The following is an 18,558-nucleotide window of genomic DNA, read 5'->3' on the forward strand; positions in this document are numbered from 1 at the left end:
CGTTTACTATTGTAGTTAATGGAAGCCAGGGCGTTTTATGTAGTTTCTCTTCGTTTTTTGACTTAATTTACATTTATAGGGAAAAATAACTATTTCCAAGTATATATATATATATATTTCTAACAAATCGTTTGTTTGAATGTTTTTAATTAAATTGATTAAATAATGAAATTTCCTAAACAAGCGCTAAACTGTAAGCGTTAACTTACCAAATAAATAAACTGGCCTAATAAACTTGAATAGGTGGTGTAGTTTTTGAAATAAACAACTGAAACCTACTAAAACCACTGTGTGCCCATATTTTACAATGGAGACAAAGCGAAATGGGGACGGATTTGGCGGTCACGTGAATAGAAAAAGAATATATCAGGTTTTTGGGCATTTGCGCGTTTTACTCTTTTTTATTTCTGAGAAATAAAAAAAGAGTAAAACGCGCAATTAACTGCCTAAAACCGTGATACATTGTTTTTTTCTATTCACGTGACCGTCCACTCCGTCCCCATTTCGCTTGGTCTTCATTGTAAAAGATAGGCGCACAGTGGTTTTAGGAGGTTTTAGCCAGAGCCATATAGAAATACCGAGTAGAGTAGTACACCAACCCAGAGCCATAGAAATACCGAGTAGTCCAACCCACTGTTACGTAAAACACAAATTGAACGGCAATTTGGGTCCAAAATAACACAGTAGGTATAGGGAAAATGTATGTTTTTGGATAAATTACAGAAAAACTTGGGCCTAAAAACAAATTTAAAGGTTGAAAAATGTAAAAAACATGTGTTATTTGTTTTCTGTGTCAAAAAAAGTCAAAAATTAGAATTAGAAGCGGTTGATTTGAGACATTTTAGTCATTTAATGCGGCTAAATTTATACATTTTTTCTAAAAAATGTTTGGTAAGGTAAATAGAAGCTGTTTTACACCTTCCCACAATAGGAAAACACAAACAAAACTTAACAAATTCGTTTAAACCCATTGTCAAAGTCACCACTTTTGCTCTATTTTGGACACACATAGACGGCAGTTGGACTACTCGGTGTTTATACGACTCTGCACCAACCCAACGTCACGTCAGAAAACGCACAGAAATAAAAAAGAGTAGAACGCGCAACTGCCCAAAACCGTGATATATTCTTTTTTCTATTCACGTGACCGCCAACTCCGTCCCCGTTTCGCTTGGTCTCCATTGTAAAAGATAGGCGCATGGTAGTTTTAGGAGGTTTTTGCTGTTTATTTCAAAAACTATACACCAACTAATCAAGTTTAATAGACCAGTTTAGTTATTTGGTAGGTTAACGCTTACAGTTTACCACTTGTTTAGAAAATTTAATTATTGAAAAAAATTAATTAAAAACCGTTGAATAAACGATTTGTTAGAATATATATGGGTTAGAAAATGTTTGTTGTATCCTATAACTTTAAATTAGGCGAAAAAAAAACGAAGAAAAACTACATAAAACGCCGTCGATTCCATTGACTACAATAGTAAACGGGAACGACCCGCGAAAGAGAGAGTGTATCACCTCGGCCACGCTTCAACAATTTTGTGACGTAATTTGTCACGTGGGTAGTACACTTCTCAACTTTTTCGCCACGCAACTTTTCAATCAGTTTTATGATTTTCACAGTGTTTGAGCTGGAATATCTTTGGTTATACAGAACCGATTAAAACAAGTAAGGTGTCGTTGCAATTAGAAAAACACACTCTATCTAATAAAGTGATGTTCATTGTGTTAAGGCCCTTTAACAAAATCTAGGGTGACGTGATTAAAATGCATTTACGATCGCAGTGCGGCGGTCCGGCGGCGTGGCATATAGTGGTTCGCGCGCCTGCCTGTAACCCAGAGGTAATGGGCTCAAGGCTCGTCGCTGCTACCATTGTGGGCGTATGTGTCCTTGGGCAAGACACTTAACGACAATTGCTCCAACCCAGTGGTCACTAATTGGTTGTCCAAATTATCAGCCATACATAACAACTAAAAATAAAAAAATCCCCAAAAAATAATCACCCACAAAGTAACATACATGGTAACTGGTAAGCTGGCACAAGGTGTTAAACCCGTGTTATAACGACTGTCGTTTTTCGGCTACGCGATGATAAAGTAAGTTACATTCATTCACATTCATTCATTCATTCATATTGAATAATCCGCAGTTAAATATTTCATCTCTCCAATGCTCAGTAGTAAGTACCAAGCTCATTTTACGATGTAAACTATTCTTGACAAAATTACTACTATATATCACTATTGTTTCAGAGCAAAGATAAATATTAGTGCATGTCAGTCTTCGGGTGAACCCATGTAGGTAACCACAAATTTTAGTTGCTTGCTGCTCTGCAAGTGCTGCTACAAGTGAAAGTATGTAAACATTGGCATACCGTTCTATTGAATTGGCTTTATTTAAGAATTCGTAAGAAATGAATTGTGGGGGGCGGCTAATGTTGAAGTTGTGGGTTCGCGCTCCGAAGCCTCGCGACGACGCTGTTCCATCCTGCCCCGACGCACGCGCTATCCGACTCCGCAACGCATTGCACACCGATGTAAGACACTAGTACGGCACATCTCAGTTTATTGTACGGTGAAAGTGCGACATCGAGCTTAGAGACAAAGTGAGAACAGCAGGGTATTGCAAGCCCCGTACTGCCTCACAGTACAGGAAAGTGAAAGGTTTATATAACGAAAAACACGTGTAGCAAAACAATAAAACGCGTCATTGGCATGTGGCAATTGCCTCGCCTGGCATACACACAACTGGGTAATTGTTTTATTATCACGATTAGAATGACGGGAAAGTAGATGTTACGAAAGCAGCGAAACTGCATTCCATTCCTGTCATGCTTTTGTTTTTGCTATACAACGTTGCTTTATATTCAATCTTTATACATTAGTGTTAAATTTAGCTATCTTTATATCATTAAATCTGTGCTAGAGCACAATCAACCGCTACAGAATGCTTACTGTTATAAACCATAGAATACTACAGTATACTACAGTATTCTATGTATAGTAGGGCGGGGAAAGATGGAACACATTTAGCACATAATATCTAAATATCCTGATCGTGTTTTAAACAATTAACAATGGTCTATAAGAGTCGTGAGGATATAGTTTTATAAATCTTTGAATCTTTTTTGTTTACCATTAAATGGTATGAGAAAATAGTGTCAAAAGTTGTCCCATCTTCCCCCACCCTTCTAACACAACCAAAAATGGCCAATAAATAATTCGCCATTAAATATTCCATCTCTACAGTGCTGAGTATAGTAAGTGCCAACCTTACTATACCGAGCACTGTAAGTCTGAAAATTTACTCCAAAAATTATAAATAAATATAACAATTTGATTTCAATCAAGAGAATAAAGAATAAATACTAAAATTAAGAATTGGATGAATACAGAAAAAAGTCACGAAGAAAACAACAACAACAACAGGAACAACTGTTCGACGAAAAAGGATCTGTATGACCACTAACGTGCTCAACAATGAGTTTTGTTTTCCATTGTCCCCGCGTCCGTGACGTCATAGTTGCCGCCGTTGTAATGAGGTGTTTCAAACCCAAAATACAACTATAAAACATTTGGCCCCCACCAAAATTTTAAGCTGGCTAGGCCCTCGGCTGCATGTCCACTCATACTGGGTTATTGAGCACGTTAGTGGTCATATAGATCCTTATTTCGTCGAACAGTTTTTGTTGTTGTTGTTGTTTTTTATGTGACTTTGTTTCGCACTATTTTATCTTAATTCTTAATCCTAGCATTTATTCGTTAATCTATTGATTAAAATCAAGTCTTATTATATATTTAGAATTTTTAGACTACATTTTTAGAATTAAAACCGCATAATTAGCGATTTACCGATTACTTTACTGTTTGATCAAATGCGCCAAATTCAAAATGCACCTTAAACTTTGATAAAATGATTGTACTCTATTTTAAGTGTTAAAACAATCGGTATACGTGTTTTCTAGCTTTGTATCGCTTACAAGAACCAAATAAACACACGCCGACCATACATTTGAATAGGCGATTCACGCGTGGGCTTCGTAATGGCGGACACAAGCGCCGTTTTCTAACGTGACTTTGGTTCCCACAGGCTATTTATAACTTATTTTATGAGAGATCTAAAACTCTGGTTCCGAATATAATAACAGTTGTTAGATGCGTCATATTTCGTAAGTTTGTGATTTAGGATTTATCTTTTTAATAGTAATTTATGCTGTATTATATATTAATGCGTATAACCAGTGACCACTACCGCTAACACGTCATCATTAAGGATAAAGTGCGACAAAACCTACATTTGCCTTCAAGGACAAAACGCCGGAGTTTTTTCAAAAAAAATTATACTGCGGGTATCAGAGAGACGCAAGGAACATTTTAAGACCAAAATTTTCACTGGTCAACAGCGGCAGTATTACCCTATAGATCCAGTTAAGTAAAACTCTAACTGGTTATGGTAAATTAAACAGAATTTTGTGTTTGCCACTTTGCATTTTATGGGACTAATTACTTTGCATCATGTAAATCAGTACTACTAACATAAGCTAAAAAATAAACTGTTTTTCCATACACACCCATTCTTCTAATTTTAAGATTACAACTGATAGCTTTTTATTGTACTTAATAAAAAAGAAGGATATATGAACAGTTAAACTCCTTGTACGATTATAAAATAACAGTAGGGCCAGTTTATTTTATTCGGGAACTTTTAAATTTAGAAACGGGCCGTTTTGTGATTGGCACTACAGGCTGTTTGATTGTTTCTTTATGCTCTTGTACGTAATCTGATATGACAACCTGCAGAAAGATACATAATAAAGACACTACCTGAATGAATAAAGAAACACCAAATATTACTTGAATGAATAAAGAAACACCAAATATTTACATCAAATTTTCGTTCCGCAGTTCTGACAGTTGTTATGTTGGATATTTGGCTACGATCAGGTAATATTGGATTGGAATCATTTGATTCAGGTTTAGGACCAGAAGAAGTTGGTTTTAAAATAGACTTCGGCTCTGAAGTTTTTCTTCCAATATCCGCAGGAGAAGTAATATCAGATGTCTAATAAACAACAGTATAATTTTATTATAATTTACCAAGACATGGTGTATCAAAATTCTAAACCATATCCTAATCTATATGAGCTCCTGGAGCACGGCACACTATGGTACAAAGATTACCCCAACATGTAGGATGCTAATTTATCAGTGACTAGGAGTTAAGCAATGTCCAATAGTGTCTTGTACAAGAGAACACAGCGCCCCCTTTTTTGTTGGTATGCCCCTTTAACGTCCCCCACATACCAAGTTTATAGGTAGCACCCACAAATTGCTCAGATTATTGACAGTGCTCCCCAATCGCCCGGTTTATAGCTAGCCCCTTATTCGTGAGCTTAAACGCACCAAGACGCCGCCCACTTTGGAAACCAATGGTGCAAGGCATGGGACCCAGTATACTTCATTTACGAAGCAAGCGCCATATCAAATATTTCCCAACGTTTTTAAGAGCAATATGTAAAAACCCGAAAAAAAAACTGTTATAACAGTTCTCCAAAACAAGTATTACCCCTTGCTTTGAGTTGGAAGGATGTGATGTGACATTCGTGTGGGTAATTTTGATGGTAGTAGTGTTTGTGACATCATCAGAATCATCGCTGTCAGCATCATGACCTTGAATAACCTTTGAACTCCAACTTACTCTTTTCTTGGAGTCAGATGTTGAAGTTTGAATTCTAACATCAGGATTCTCATTGTCTTCTAATAAATTGCTTTCTCTGAAACAAAAGTATATAACAGAAGATGAATATGAACCTTATAACTGCTGTTCTACAGTATGTTTAAAAGAAAAAAAAGCTGCTTTACCATATTTTTGTTGTTTTATCTAGTTATAGGCCTTTTTCCCCTTTTTTGGGTGAGGTCCTTGTCAAGTACCTGGGATTTAGGCCGGATTTGCCCCATTACCCTAAGACCCGGAAGGCTTATTTAAGTTTTTCATGCGACCGGTGCCGCGACACCGCCTCACAGCCAGACTCCACTTTTTTTTCTTTGGTTCTGATGCTGGGGTCTAAACCACTGAGCCATGGCGCAGACTAGTTATGGGCTTAGTTATCATATTCAAAAATAACAAATTTATTGTTACATATCTTTGAAATTATTTTCTAAATATAACTGATGTATGGTGCAGGTGAACAGTATTCCCCACTTGCCTATAGAAAAATGTAAGACCAAAAAAAGAAAATCATACAGAGAAAAACATAAAAAATACTTTCTCAGTCTAGAACGCCTTTTGATAGACCTATTCCATCGTCGCTGCACCTAGTGAAGTCAATTCCCTCCATACACTAAAAGTGGTGGCTGCTAAAATATTAACAAAGGAAAAACTAGTGGCGGTATTACCCCAATTTTTTGATATGTTTTGTATGTTGCTATACATCAACACATGTCAAAATTTTGTTATTTTTTATTAGCGATTTCTTTATTTTATTGCTTGTCAAACTTTCACTAAGTTTGACGGTTTTCAGCTAAAAGTACTTTAAATATTAAATATGTGTTTTGATACGTAATGGAAGTGTCGCTTCTTCTTTCTAGTGACACCAAGATTGCTGCTCCAGGTGTACAAAAACTCAGGATATTTAATACTATATGATATGCTTATTATTATGCGACTTTTATGTGAAAATACTGTTACGGTCTAATAATTTTCTTTTTTTGGTCTTGCGTTTTTTTTCTATAGGCAAGGGCAAAGTTAGTATAGACCAAGTTAGGAAACGGATTGTAAAACAACAAGTCTTGTTATCCATCGTCCCACGTCTATGATGTCATAGTCGCCGCCATTACGGAGCCCACAACATAGCATTTTATTATTGCTGGGTGCTGTTTTTCAGGTAAATATTGCGATTTTTAAGAACCATTTAAGCACTTCTGCGCGTAAAAATTAAAAATTCTACTAATGTTATATTTTATCACAATAATAAACCTCACATAAAGAATCCCATTCTATTGAACACTCAATCGATTAAAGAGTATAAAAAAACAGAAAATATCAAGTATACCAACCAAAACATAAAAGAACATGTTTAAAATATAAAAATACAAACAAAAACGCATAACATTAACATATACTGGTGTATCTAGCTCCAGTTTTGCATGTAAATTGCCAAGATTTAACTTTTTGGGTTACAAACTTAACATGTATACCCGGCAACAAAACTTGAGGTATCTTTGTAAAATTTGCCAAATATCGAATTGACATTGAGAAAAACAATACTGTGTTACTATTTTTGGTCCTCCGCTTAAATTATTAAGCTACCTTTTCTGCGTTCTGGGTTTTTATAAAAATCGGAAAACGCGAACACCTTATCTGCAAGTACTTAAGCAGTTTGAAGCTGCATGTCCACTCATGTTGGATTATAAATGTACTATATAATGGTTCTGTAGATTCGTAGGTATGATCATATACTATTATGTAAACTAAGCTGATTGCTGCTAGTATCGCAAATGTAAAGTACTCTGTTAAACCACACTGTACCCTAAAAACTAGTCGAAATACTAATTTACTCCACATTAATTCTTAGATTTAATATTATATAACAAGATTCAAATTAGAAATTACATTTTAAACGTTAAAACAACCGCTATACGTGTTTTCAAGCTTTGTTTCACTTACAAGAACCAAATAAAGACACGCCGACCATGCATTAGTATAGGCGCTTCAAGCTATGTGAGCTCCGTAATGGCGGACACAAGCGCCGTTTCCTGATGTGACGTTGGGCTAGGGGGGGATTTTGTTCACTAGCACCATCTATCAGTTATATTCAGAAAATAATTTCAAAGATATGTAACAATGAATTTGTTAAATTAGTACCAAAAAAATAATTCATGGATATTTACAACAATAATCTGTCTTCTTCTTCCTCAAACTTCTCAAGTTCATCCAAGCGTGACATGAATGCCCCATCATTAAAGCACTGCCAACATGGAAATATCAACTAATTATAAGCTAAATTGTTAAAAAGACCCCCACCACCAGTTAGGTAAGTTGATAGATCCTTGCAGAAGCACAAATGGACCGCTTTAACGGGTCTAAACACACCCAAATGTACATTGCTTTAATAAATAGAGTGTATTTTTCTAATTCCATTGACACCTTAGACCTTATGTGTTTTAATTAGTTCTGTATAACCAAAGATATTCTAGCTTAAATACTGTGAAATTCATAAAACTGATTTGAAAGTTGCGTGGCGAAACAATTAACAAAGTGTAGTACCCACGTGACAAAAGTGTGGCCGCTTCTATTCAGAAAAGGGCCAGGCAGTGTGTTCAGCAAGACTTAGCATACATGGATAAAAATATGTATTATCTATATTCTATGCAGCATGTAAACAAGCTTTGTGTTTTATAACGAGAATGAGTGACCATTTAACTAACAGCGAGGATAAAATAGATGTTGGCACTATGAAGCCATACAGTTTTAAACTAGAATATTCAGATGCTGAACTGGCATCTCGAATCATATAGTTCAACTCATGGGCGCCGTTTTATATGGTGCAGACGAGGCCGGTCTACTGTGGATATAAGCCCGCAAATAGCTAAAGAACTATATATTCAAACGTACTGAGTTATTACGCCCTCGATTGGCGTAACAACGATCATTTTCCGTAATGTTTTTCTCAACCACGCGTCCACCCATAATGCTTTGTTACGACATAGTAGCGATTCACACTTTGATTATTTGCGTCATATTATTATTTGATGCTTCGATTATTGACGTCATAATACGGTTTGAGGCGTTCATTATCAGCAATCCATGAGAAAGCAAACTGAATAGTCTACGAGACTGTTTAAAACTTTAACGAAAAGTGAACATACGTTAGTTTTATCAGAGTATACTAAACAAGTTTAGTATACCCTGGTTTTATACTTAAAACAGCTTGCTATGAGTATTTGGCTAGCGCCTTTGCAAATACGGTTATACAACGACTGTATTAAAATAAAACAAATAACACATACATTGGTCTGTATTAAACACACTAAAGCTTTAACTTAACGGTTTAATCTTTTTGCGTGGCGGATGTCCTTGGATTCAATTAAGTACTTTAACAGCCATCTGCAGACATAGGTGCTTGCTACATATTTTGGAACAAACTTTAGCTGCTCGTAAAATTAATACGTCATCGAAAGTAACGATTGACAGGCAAAGCCTATGTTGCGAATCGCTTAAAAACGATCTACAAACAGTTTTAATGATTTAAAAACCCCACAAACACTAGGTCTGTAAAAAATTAACACCTATGTAATAATCAACAGCATTGCTGTTTCTTGAGGTATCATTAATGTTCGTGTGCGTATCGTACGAACAACGTATTTCAAAGAACGGCGAACGAGTTTGACTGTGTGAATTTGCCAGTTTCATACCCGCATGAACGATAGGCAGCAGCATTGGCAAACTTTAATAGTCACCGTTAATGTTACTGCTGCCATGGGAAGTATAGCTTAATCGTGTTTTGGCGCGAGTGATAAAAACTCGCGTATACCGTATTTTCCTAATTTCTGCAAAACGAATGACGTCATCATAAACGTGGCCTCTTCTGCAATTTAAAAAAATCGGCGCCTATGGTTCAACTGATCACAGCTCGGGAACTTTTAAATCTATTGATTGCATTAATGACAGACACTTGTAAAGACAGCAAACGTGCATTATACAGCAACTTGTACTTGTAGACCAGTTAATAAAAAAAAGTGGGTACGGTTTTTATACATATAAAATCAGTCAGGTGACTAGAGACTAGTACGTTCCTACATCACAATCACGAAGCTTGTAGTAGAAAAAGAATAGCATAGAGATCACTATACTGGACCAATTTTAATAAGTATTTTTGGAATCGTAAAAACAGTCGGTTTTTGAATTTACCACAAAAAATACACACTTTAAGGGTGAGTCCTTCTAAGGTGTTTATAATTATAAAAACAATTAAACATGGGAATTAGAATCCAAAATAAGTAAGCTAAATTACAAAACTATATGTCTAATCCCAAAGTGTTAGCAAAATACACCCAAAAAATGATTTATAATAATTTTAAAAGAAATAAATTTTACTTTTTCTTTTATTCCTTCATCAACTATTGGTGGTTTAGTTGGATTCCTATCAACAACTTTTGACCGAACAGGAGACTTTTCCTTCACACGACTTATTCGTTTACGTCTGCTTGGGTGCAAATATTGATTTGAAACCTCCTATAATGAAATATTAATACATTTTATCAAGATTGTATATAGTATATATATATCTGTTTTATTTATAAGCAAGTTATAAAGACTGTTTTTACTGCTACTTTATTTTCTTCTGTGTGCTATTCTTCATTACGAGACCAAACAGACAGAATAATAACATTCATTCAAGTACAACAAATAAATTCAAAATTGTAACACCAAACACCCCTGTCAAGATTCGCCACTGAACTGAAAGCTGACCTCCATGATTTACAATAACAAAAAATATTGTGAAAAATATAAATAAAATCTAAAATCCAGCCTATGGTACCTCTTTGATTTCCACAGCATTTTTATCTCCATCATTATTTAAATGTTGGGAAAATTCAGATTTCTTCTTGAAATTTTTTACAGTGAAACCAATATCTTCAATGTTTTTATCTACAGCTGCCAATCTGTGATCAATAATCTTTAATCCCTGAAAAAAAATCAAAAAACTTTACAAGACATGTGTACAATACGTTCAGCGATGTTAGAACAAGAACAAATGTTTAACAAAAATAAATGTACATTTAGAGTTGCACATGTGCATATGCCAATTAAATACTGAAGGCCTCCCGTACAAAAAAGGTAGATTACTGTTAAAGCATAAATAAAATTATTTACCTGTTTACAAGTAACCTCAGCAAACCAGGAGTCTCCAAGATGAACAAGCAATTCATTAGTGTGGATCAGTTTACCTGGGGAAAATGCAAGGGGGCCAAATGGAACCTGTAAAATTAAAACAATCCTATATGACGGAGTAAATTGTAAATACATAATAACAAGACATAGCCTACACAAGTAAAATATACCCCAGAAAATGTATAGTAAACAATTAAAAAAGAGCAAAGCTGTAATAAGTGACAACGTATTAAACTAATTAGCATAATATTAATTAACCAATTTACTGTTTTACTACAAGCTACAACGGTCGACTAAGCTTGATCAAAAATGAACCAGAAGTAACCAACAAAATGGTTTTTAGTCGCCATTGGTGACTGTGCTGCGGTAGGTAGAATGCATTAAACATACATTATAACTCACAAAAACTTATGAATTTAGGGATGCATATTACAGAATAATTAGATATTCTAGGATACTTTATTTTCGAATCTAGAATTCCAAATCTAAAATTTCAAATCTTTTTTAAGAAAAATTAGGTATTCTAAGATAACCCTGAATACTTTATTTCGAATCTAGAATTCCAAATTTAGAAGATGATCTTAACTAAACTGGCAGTAGTGCGTCGCAGATGTCCATTCTTACGCGACTAAATGTCTGCCGCGACGGTTGGCGCAGCGTCGCTTAAATTTTACGCAGCGTCGCTTAAAAATCCAGGTGTCGTCAAAGTCTGGGTCAGCAACGAAATCGCTTTATATGAAGTGGGAATTCTGACGTGAGTGGATGTAATACTATTAGATTTAGAGGACAAATAATATATCTTTAAAATTTGAGGTTTTTTATCATTAAACTCGGCGGTATACATTTTGATAAAATGATACGTCGTTATCTTTTTTGTATTCTAAATCGTCGTCTCCCATTAGAACGCTCTTCATCTTGGAGATTGTTTTGGCTGCATTAAATTTTGATTAAAATACGTCCTTGTATGTTTTGGTAAAATATTCTTTAGGACAACTACCTCGGCCTTCATTTATTTAGTCGTTCTGGTGTTTCGTTCAACTACACCAGTGCACACTCAACAGGTATCTCTAGGTTCGTTTTAAGTTGCCAAGGGGGAATACGATATTAAATCAGCCTTGAACTTTCACAGGCACGTATGTTTTTGTATTAATATGTGCGTAAAACAACCCGTAAGTTTTAATTCACCACTTGCATTCGCCCGCGGTAGCAACATTCATCTATGCTACGCGTAATAAAATCATTATTTATGCAGGATTTAATCAGACAAGCAGAATGTTTGTTACGTCATAGTAGGGATTCACACGTTGAATATTTACGTCATAATACCAATTTTCGTATTTAATGATTGCCCCACAGGAGCTTTTTAACTAACTGACCAATCGTTCGTTGTATAGTGTGGTTCATATTGCCACAATATTTTGTTACATCACTTATAGTTACAACACCGGTTGAGCAGACTTAAAACATAATACGATACGCATATTTCTGGAAAGCCTGTTACTATTTTTTGCTAACGAGAGTTTGGTTTATCCTCTGTATTACTGCATGAGAATTCAGTTAAACAAACAATATTACTGCGATACTGCTAAACAGACGATGTTTTATCGCTGCATCGCATTCTAAACGATTTAGGGCTTTGGGCCGTAATAATCAACTTAAATCTGTTCCAGAAGTATTGCTGCTTTATATTTACCATGTTTTCCTCAGCCATAAGCAGTGTGTTTGTTACGAAATAGTGGGGATTCACACGTGGATTTATTACATCACAATAACGATTGTTTGACCTGGTAATTCATTACGACATAATAGCAATTCACACGTCGATTATTTGCATCATAATAGGGACTCTAGGGGACACGTTCATTATTTAGCCTGCAGGTGCTTGAAAACAAGTTAAATTTTGCTTTTTCACGTCTGTAATTATGTTCAGATTGTCTCAATTATACGATGAATACTTTCTACGCACGTGAACGCAACAAGTATGTGAATACAACTTGTGTTTAGATAAAGCTTGGGAGATTTTTCGATCTTTTCGTCAGCATGTAGATAAGATAATATAGATAACAATTTGTGCAATCAGTCACATATATTAAAAGCAGTCGTATTGTAGTTAAATTTTCACACAATTTTGTCAACTACAAACGATCGTTATTTTGACGCGCGCCGTTATTCGTTTAAAGCTATACGTAAACGAAAATATGTAATGAAAATATGGCCACTGATGAGACGTATTATGACGTCAGAACAGTGGCGTCGATTTTATAAAACGTAGGGGTTGCGACATTATACCATGTTAGCTGAAAGTAGGTATATGTAAAACATGTAAAATCCTGCATATAACGTGTGCGGCATTTAATGGAAACAGTTAAGATGTAAGCCTGGCAGTTAATTGCGGTTAAGTGTTTAAAAATCTTAACATGTAAATTTCATCATATATTTGCCGATACGTTGATTATACAGACGCACCGTCACCCGTTACGATAATGGAGCACATCACAATACTGCGTATGACGTAACATTGTTCAACTGACAGGTGCAGCATTGCGCAATATCCTACGCTAATTCTCTGCGTCACAATATTGTTTATAATGCAACATTTGACTTTAAAACTCGTAATTGCGCAACATAAAAGTTGTTCGCATCACAATTAAATACGTAACAATTTTGTGTTGGTTGACGGGTGCAATAAAGTTTAAAAAAATCATTTTAACAAAACTCGAGGAAACAAACAAAATTAATTAAACATGCGTCAATTATGTTTAACAACACACGATCAAAGCTGTGTTCGCCTATCACCGATCAAAGGAGCATTGCCACCATGATCTCCCTTAGTTTTAATAGACGAACTTATCAGGGTAAGGTTTGCGAGCAAGAATAATGTTTCACATGTAGACTAAATAATGAACGTGTCTACGTGTAAATTGTTATTATGTTGCAATAATCGACGTGTGAATTGCTATTATGTCAGAATGAATCCATGCGTGAATCCTTACTATTTCATAACAAACATGCTGCTTGGCTGAGGAAAATATCGTATATAAATATAAAGCAGGGACCGACCCGATTTAGGTAGTTTATTTCTGCCTATTTAACAGGCAAATTACATTTATTTTACACGCAACTGTTAGGGAGGCAATTTATGACATGGGCGCGTCTTAGAAAAAGAACACCTATTCCTATAGTTAAATTTTATCCTGGTTCGCGTGTTTTTAGTTTAATTCGAATTGCTTTCGGAAGAAAAGCAGCTTTGGAAGTAGACGTTAGACGACATTTGAAACATAGAAATTGACTAGTAAACATTTCATTCTCACACAATAATAGAATTGTTACAGTAACAATCAGCGATTTTGCAATTATCAATGTGACGTAACGATTGTCTGACGTAACACGCAGCCGTTATAGGTAACCGCACAGGATACAAAAATAGCTAGTTGATGCGTTAAGAGAATAAGGGCGTTGCGTGGCTACTATAAATTAATTATTTGATAAAGATAAATATATTTATTTAAGAAGATTTTAGGAATAATTTGCTTTTATAATTGGAAAATCCAGGGGTTGCTGCAACCCCTGCAAAATTCTCAGGGTAGGCCTGCATACCCTGCACCATATAAATAGACGCCAGTGCGTCAGAAATTCAGAATGATTAATTTTCTCGCGACAATTTGGATCTCGAAAGTTGCGCTCGGCGACACCTGGCAACGAATCGCAGCACTGGTCAGGGTATCTTTTTATCAGATGCGCTACGTTTATACGCGGAATTTTCTAAACAAAAACTTCCAGGCCCCCCTCTTTTTAAATTCCTGGATACGCCCCTGCGTTCATTATTAATTTAGGTTGAAGCAAGCGCGTATTTAACAATAGGTTAAAGCAGGCGCGGCTATTTTCTAAATTTCTTGGATATGATTATGCACTATGCAGAGCGCAGTGCTTTAACTATGACATCGTTTAAATAAATTAGTGGATATATTTGGCACACTTGTATGTTTGAAATTCACAACATACAATTGCTCTGCATAACTTGCAGTTTCGTGTAAATATTATTCGCTCGTTGAACAAGTGGTTATAAACTACAGTTCCTAAAAAAACGATTTCAGAAGTAGTATATTTTATATTTACAATGTTTTCCTCAGACAAGCAGAAAGTATGTTACGAAACAGCAAGGATTTAAACGTGGATTCATTGCATCATAATGGCGATTGTTTGACCTGGCAATTAATTTTATAATAGCAATTCACATGTGATTATTTACGTCATAATAGCTACTCACACGTTCATTATTATCGCATAATTTCCTAAAAACAGGCTAAAAGTTTGCTTTTTCACGTTTGCGATAAAGTAAAAAGTTGACACGTTTGCAATGAATATTTAAAAGCGCCAAAACGCGACGTAATATTTTTTTCGATTTGGCGATTAATTTGTAACCACTGGACAGGTTAAGCATTATTAACCCGGTATATAACGACGTTTCAAAAATTCACGAGGTGCGTCGCACCTCCGCACCTCTGGCAGTCGGCGCCAGTGAACTTGTCCTTTCGACAAGCACCTGAAACAAATTAATGTACAGCCCTCAGCTGCTATAATATCTGTTTTCTAGGATCATCTTGGTCACAAAAAAAAACAACAATAAAAACAATTGTTTAGCGTAAAAGGATCTACATGGCCACTTACAAGCTAAATAAGCAGACCTAGGAACGTTGTTTTTAAAGTGTAATACAAAACCTGGTGGAATTAGTCTAATTAGATACATTTACCGAAATATGATATAGCCTAGCCATCATTACCATTACATCATGACTCATTTTATCTGGAAGAGTCTTTAATTTTGCAGCAAGATGGTTGTAAACTGTTTTGATTCCTTCCCTTAAAAACAAAATCAAAAAAATAACTCATGGTATCATATATAATACAAACATTTTCCAGCAAACTTAAAGTTTACATTTTACCTGTTTTAAAATGACAAAAAATATGTTGGTGCAAGAGCAGAATCTTCCCCCCGCCTTATTTGCTAACTACCAGACCCTAATCCCCAACTACTAACCGCCTATAACCATCCCCAAAGTTAGTATAGACCAAGTTAGGAAACGGATTGTAAAACAACGAGTCTTGTTATCCATTGTCGCTCGTCCATGACGTCATAGACGCCACCATTATGGAGCCCACGGCATAGCATTTTATCATTGCTGGGTGCTGTTTTTCGTTTAAATTTTGCGATTTTTTAAAAACCAAGCACTTCTGCTAGTAAAAATGGCTTTCTACTAATGTTATATCTTATCACAATAATAAACCTCACAAAAATAATCAACTTTTATTGACAGTCAATCGATTAAAGAGTAAAAAAACAGAAAATATCAAGTTTACTATAGCCAAAAACATAAAAGAACATGTTTAAAATATAAAAATACAAACAAAAACGCATAACATTACCATAAACTGGTGTATCTAGCTGCAGTTTTGCATGTAAATTGTCGTGATTTTACTTTTTGGCTCACAAACTTAACACGTATACCCGGCAACGAAACTTAAGGTATCTTTGTAAAATTTGCCTAATATCGAAGTGACATTGAGGAAAACAATACTGAGTTACTATTTTTGGTCCTGTGCTTTAATTAGTAAGTTACGGGTCTTTATGAAATCGGAAAACGCGAACACCTTATCTGCTAGTACTTAAGCAGTTTGGAGCTGCATGTCCACTCATGTTGGATTATACATGTAGTAAAGAATGGTTCTGTAGATACGCAGGTATGATCAAATACTATTATGTAAACTAAGCTGATTGCTGCTAGTCTTAATCGCCAACGTAAAGTACCCTGTTAAACCACACTGTATGCCGAAAACCAGTCAAAATATTAATTTACTTCACATTAATTCCTAGATTAAATATTATATAACAAGATTTATATTAGAAATTATATTTTAAATGTTAAAACAACCGCTATATGTGTTTTCTAGCTTTGTATCGCTTACAAGAACTAAATGAACACATGCCGACCATGCATTTGCATTGGCGATCCACGCTTTGTGGGCTCCGTAATGGCGGACACGAGCGCCGTTTCCTAACTTGGTCTATACTAACTTTGACTATCCCTAACCACCAAAATCTAACACTTTTCACCAACCTAAAGGATTACCTTCTGGTATATGTACCGGAGGATTCTTTACTAGTGCCAACATGTTGAACACTTACCAATGCTTTAGTTGTTTAGTTGATTCCAATATTGCTTGCTCATGAGCAAGTTCCAAACGTTTAACATGCTCTGCGTTGTAACTCATTGCTTCATTTAAATTTCAGAGGCAAAAATTAAAAATACGTGAAACCAATGTATATACATGGAGCTATACAGAGAAGACGGAAATTTTTTTCCGCTTGGAGGCGATGACAAATTCGTTTCTCTATTTTATGGGGAGCAGTTAGTTTCACGGTATATACACATCAAAGTCCATAGAAATCACTTTTGTATGGACTGATTTCTATAGACTTTTATACACATAAGATATAAACCCCTAGCCCCTAGCCCCTAGCAGAGCCATAGAAATACCGAGTAGTCCAACCCATTGTTACGTAAAACACAAATTGAACGGCAATTTGGGTCCAAAATAACACAGTAGGTATAGGGAAAATGTATGTTTTTCGGTAAATTACAGAAAAACTTGGGCCTAAAAACAAATTTAAAGGTTGAAAAATGTAAAAAACATGTGTTATTTGTTTTCCGTGTCAAAAAAAGTCAAAAATTAGAATTAGAAGCGGTTGATTTGCGACATTTTAGTCATTTAATGCGGCTAAATTTATACATTTTTTTCTAAAAAATGTTTGGTAAGGTAAATAGAAGCTGTTTTACACCTTCCCACAATAGGAAAACACAAACAAAACTTAACAAGTTCGTTTAAACCCTTTGTCAAAGTCACCACTTTTGCTCTATTTTGGACACACATAGACGGCAGTTGGACTACTCGGTGTTTATACGACTCTGGCCCCTAGCCCCTAGCCCCCAGAGTCGTAAAAACACCGAGTAGTCCAACTGCCGTCTGTGTGTGTTCAAAATAGAGCAAAAGCGGTGACTTTCGCAATGAATTTAAACGAACTTGTTGAGTTTTATTTGCGATTTCCTTTTGTGGAAAGGCGTAAAACAGCTTCTATTTACATTACCAAACATTTTTTTAAAAAAACATATAAATTTACCCCCATTAAATGACTAAAATGTCACAAATCAACCGCTTCTAATTCCATTTTTTGACTTTTTTTGATACAGAAAACAAATAACACTTGTTTTTTACACTTTTTAACCTTTAAATTTGTTTTTGGACTCAAGTTTTTCTCTAATTTACCGAAAAACATGCATTTTCCCTATACCTACTGTGTTATTTTGGACCCAAATTGCCGTTCAATTTGTCTTTTACGTAACAATGGGTTGGACTACTCGGTATTTCTATGGCTCTGCTAGCCCCTAGGGGTTAGGGGTTTATATCTTATGTGTATAAACCGTGAAACTAACTGCTCCCCATAAAATAGAGAAACGAATTTGTCATCGCCTCCAAGCGGAAAAATTTTTCCGTTTTCTCTGTATAGCTCCATGTGTTATATATACATTGGTGAAACTCAAGCAAAACAAACATCGGTCAAGCGTGAAAGACCATGCTTTCCCGGGAAATTAAAATAGATGGTTCAA

The 18,558-nt window shown here is 35.4% G+C and overlaps 1 protein-coding gene and 1 long non-coding RNA gene across 4 annotated transcripts; one reads left to right on the forward strand and one right to left on the reverse strand.

Moving 5' to 3' along the window:
* The first annotated feature begins 264 nt into the window (after positions 1–264).
* LOC149729541 (uncharacterized) lies at positions 265–18,241 on the forward strand. Its single transcript, XR_016385851.1, has 2 exons — positions 265–4,169; positions 4,274–18,241. It is a non-coding gene; the product is annotated as an uncharacterized LOC149729541 (long non-coding RNA).
* On the reverse strand, positions 2,550–17,220 carry LOC149729542 (unconventional prefoldin RPB5 interactor-like). Of its 3 annotated transcripts, none has more exons than XM_089886734.1 (9): positions 17,079–17,220; positions 15,676–15,754; positions 10,877–10,981; positions 10,542–10,688; positions 10,097–10,234; positions 7,891–7,967; positions 5,699–5,774; positions 4,886–5,062; positions 2,550–4,794 (listed from the first exon to the last, which is right to left on the reverse strand). In XM_089886734.1, exons 1-9 carry the CDS (start codon positions 17,162–17,164, stop codon positions 4,687–4,689), a joined length of 993 nt encoding a protein of 330 aa, XP_089742860.1. In that variant the 5' UTR covers positions 17,165–17,220; the 3' UTR covers positions 2,550–4,686. The 3 variants fall into 3 exon arrangements, with proteins under 3 accessions (XP_089742860.1, XP_089742858.1, XP_089742859.1); XM_089886732.1 differs by having other exon boundaries at positions 5,567–5,774; XM_089886733.1 differs by having other exon boundaries at positions 4,855–5,062; positions 5,567–5,774.
* Positions 18,242–18,558: the final 317 nt, after the last annotated feature.

The sequence above is a fragment of the Ciona robusta genome, chromosome 10 (genome assembly GCF_009617815.1).
Source record: "Ciona robusta chromosome 10, ASM961781v2".
Lineage (NCBI taxonomy): Eukaryota > Metazoa > Chordata > Ascidiacea > Phlebobranchia > Cionidae > Ciona > Ciona robusta.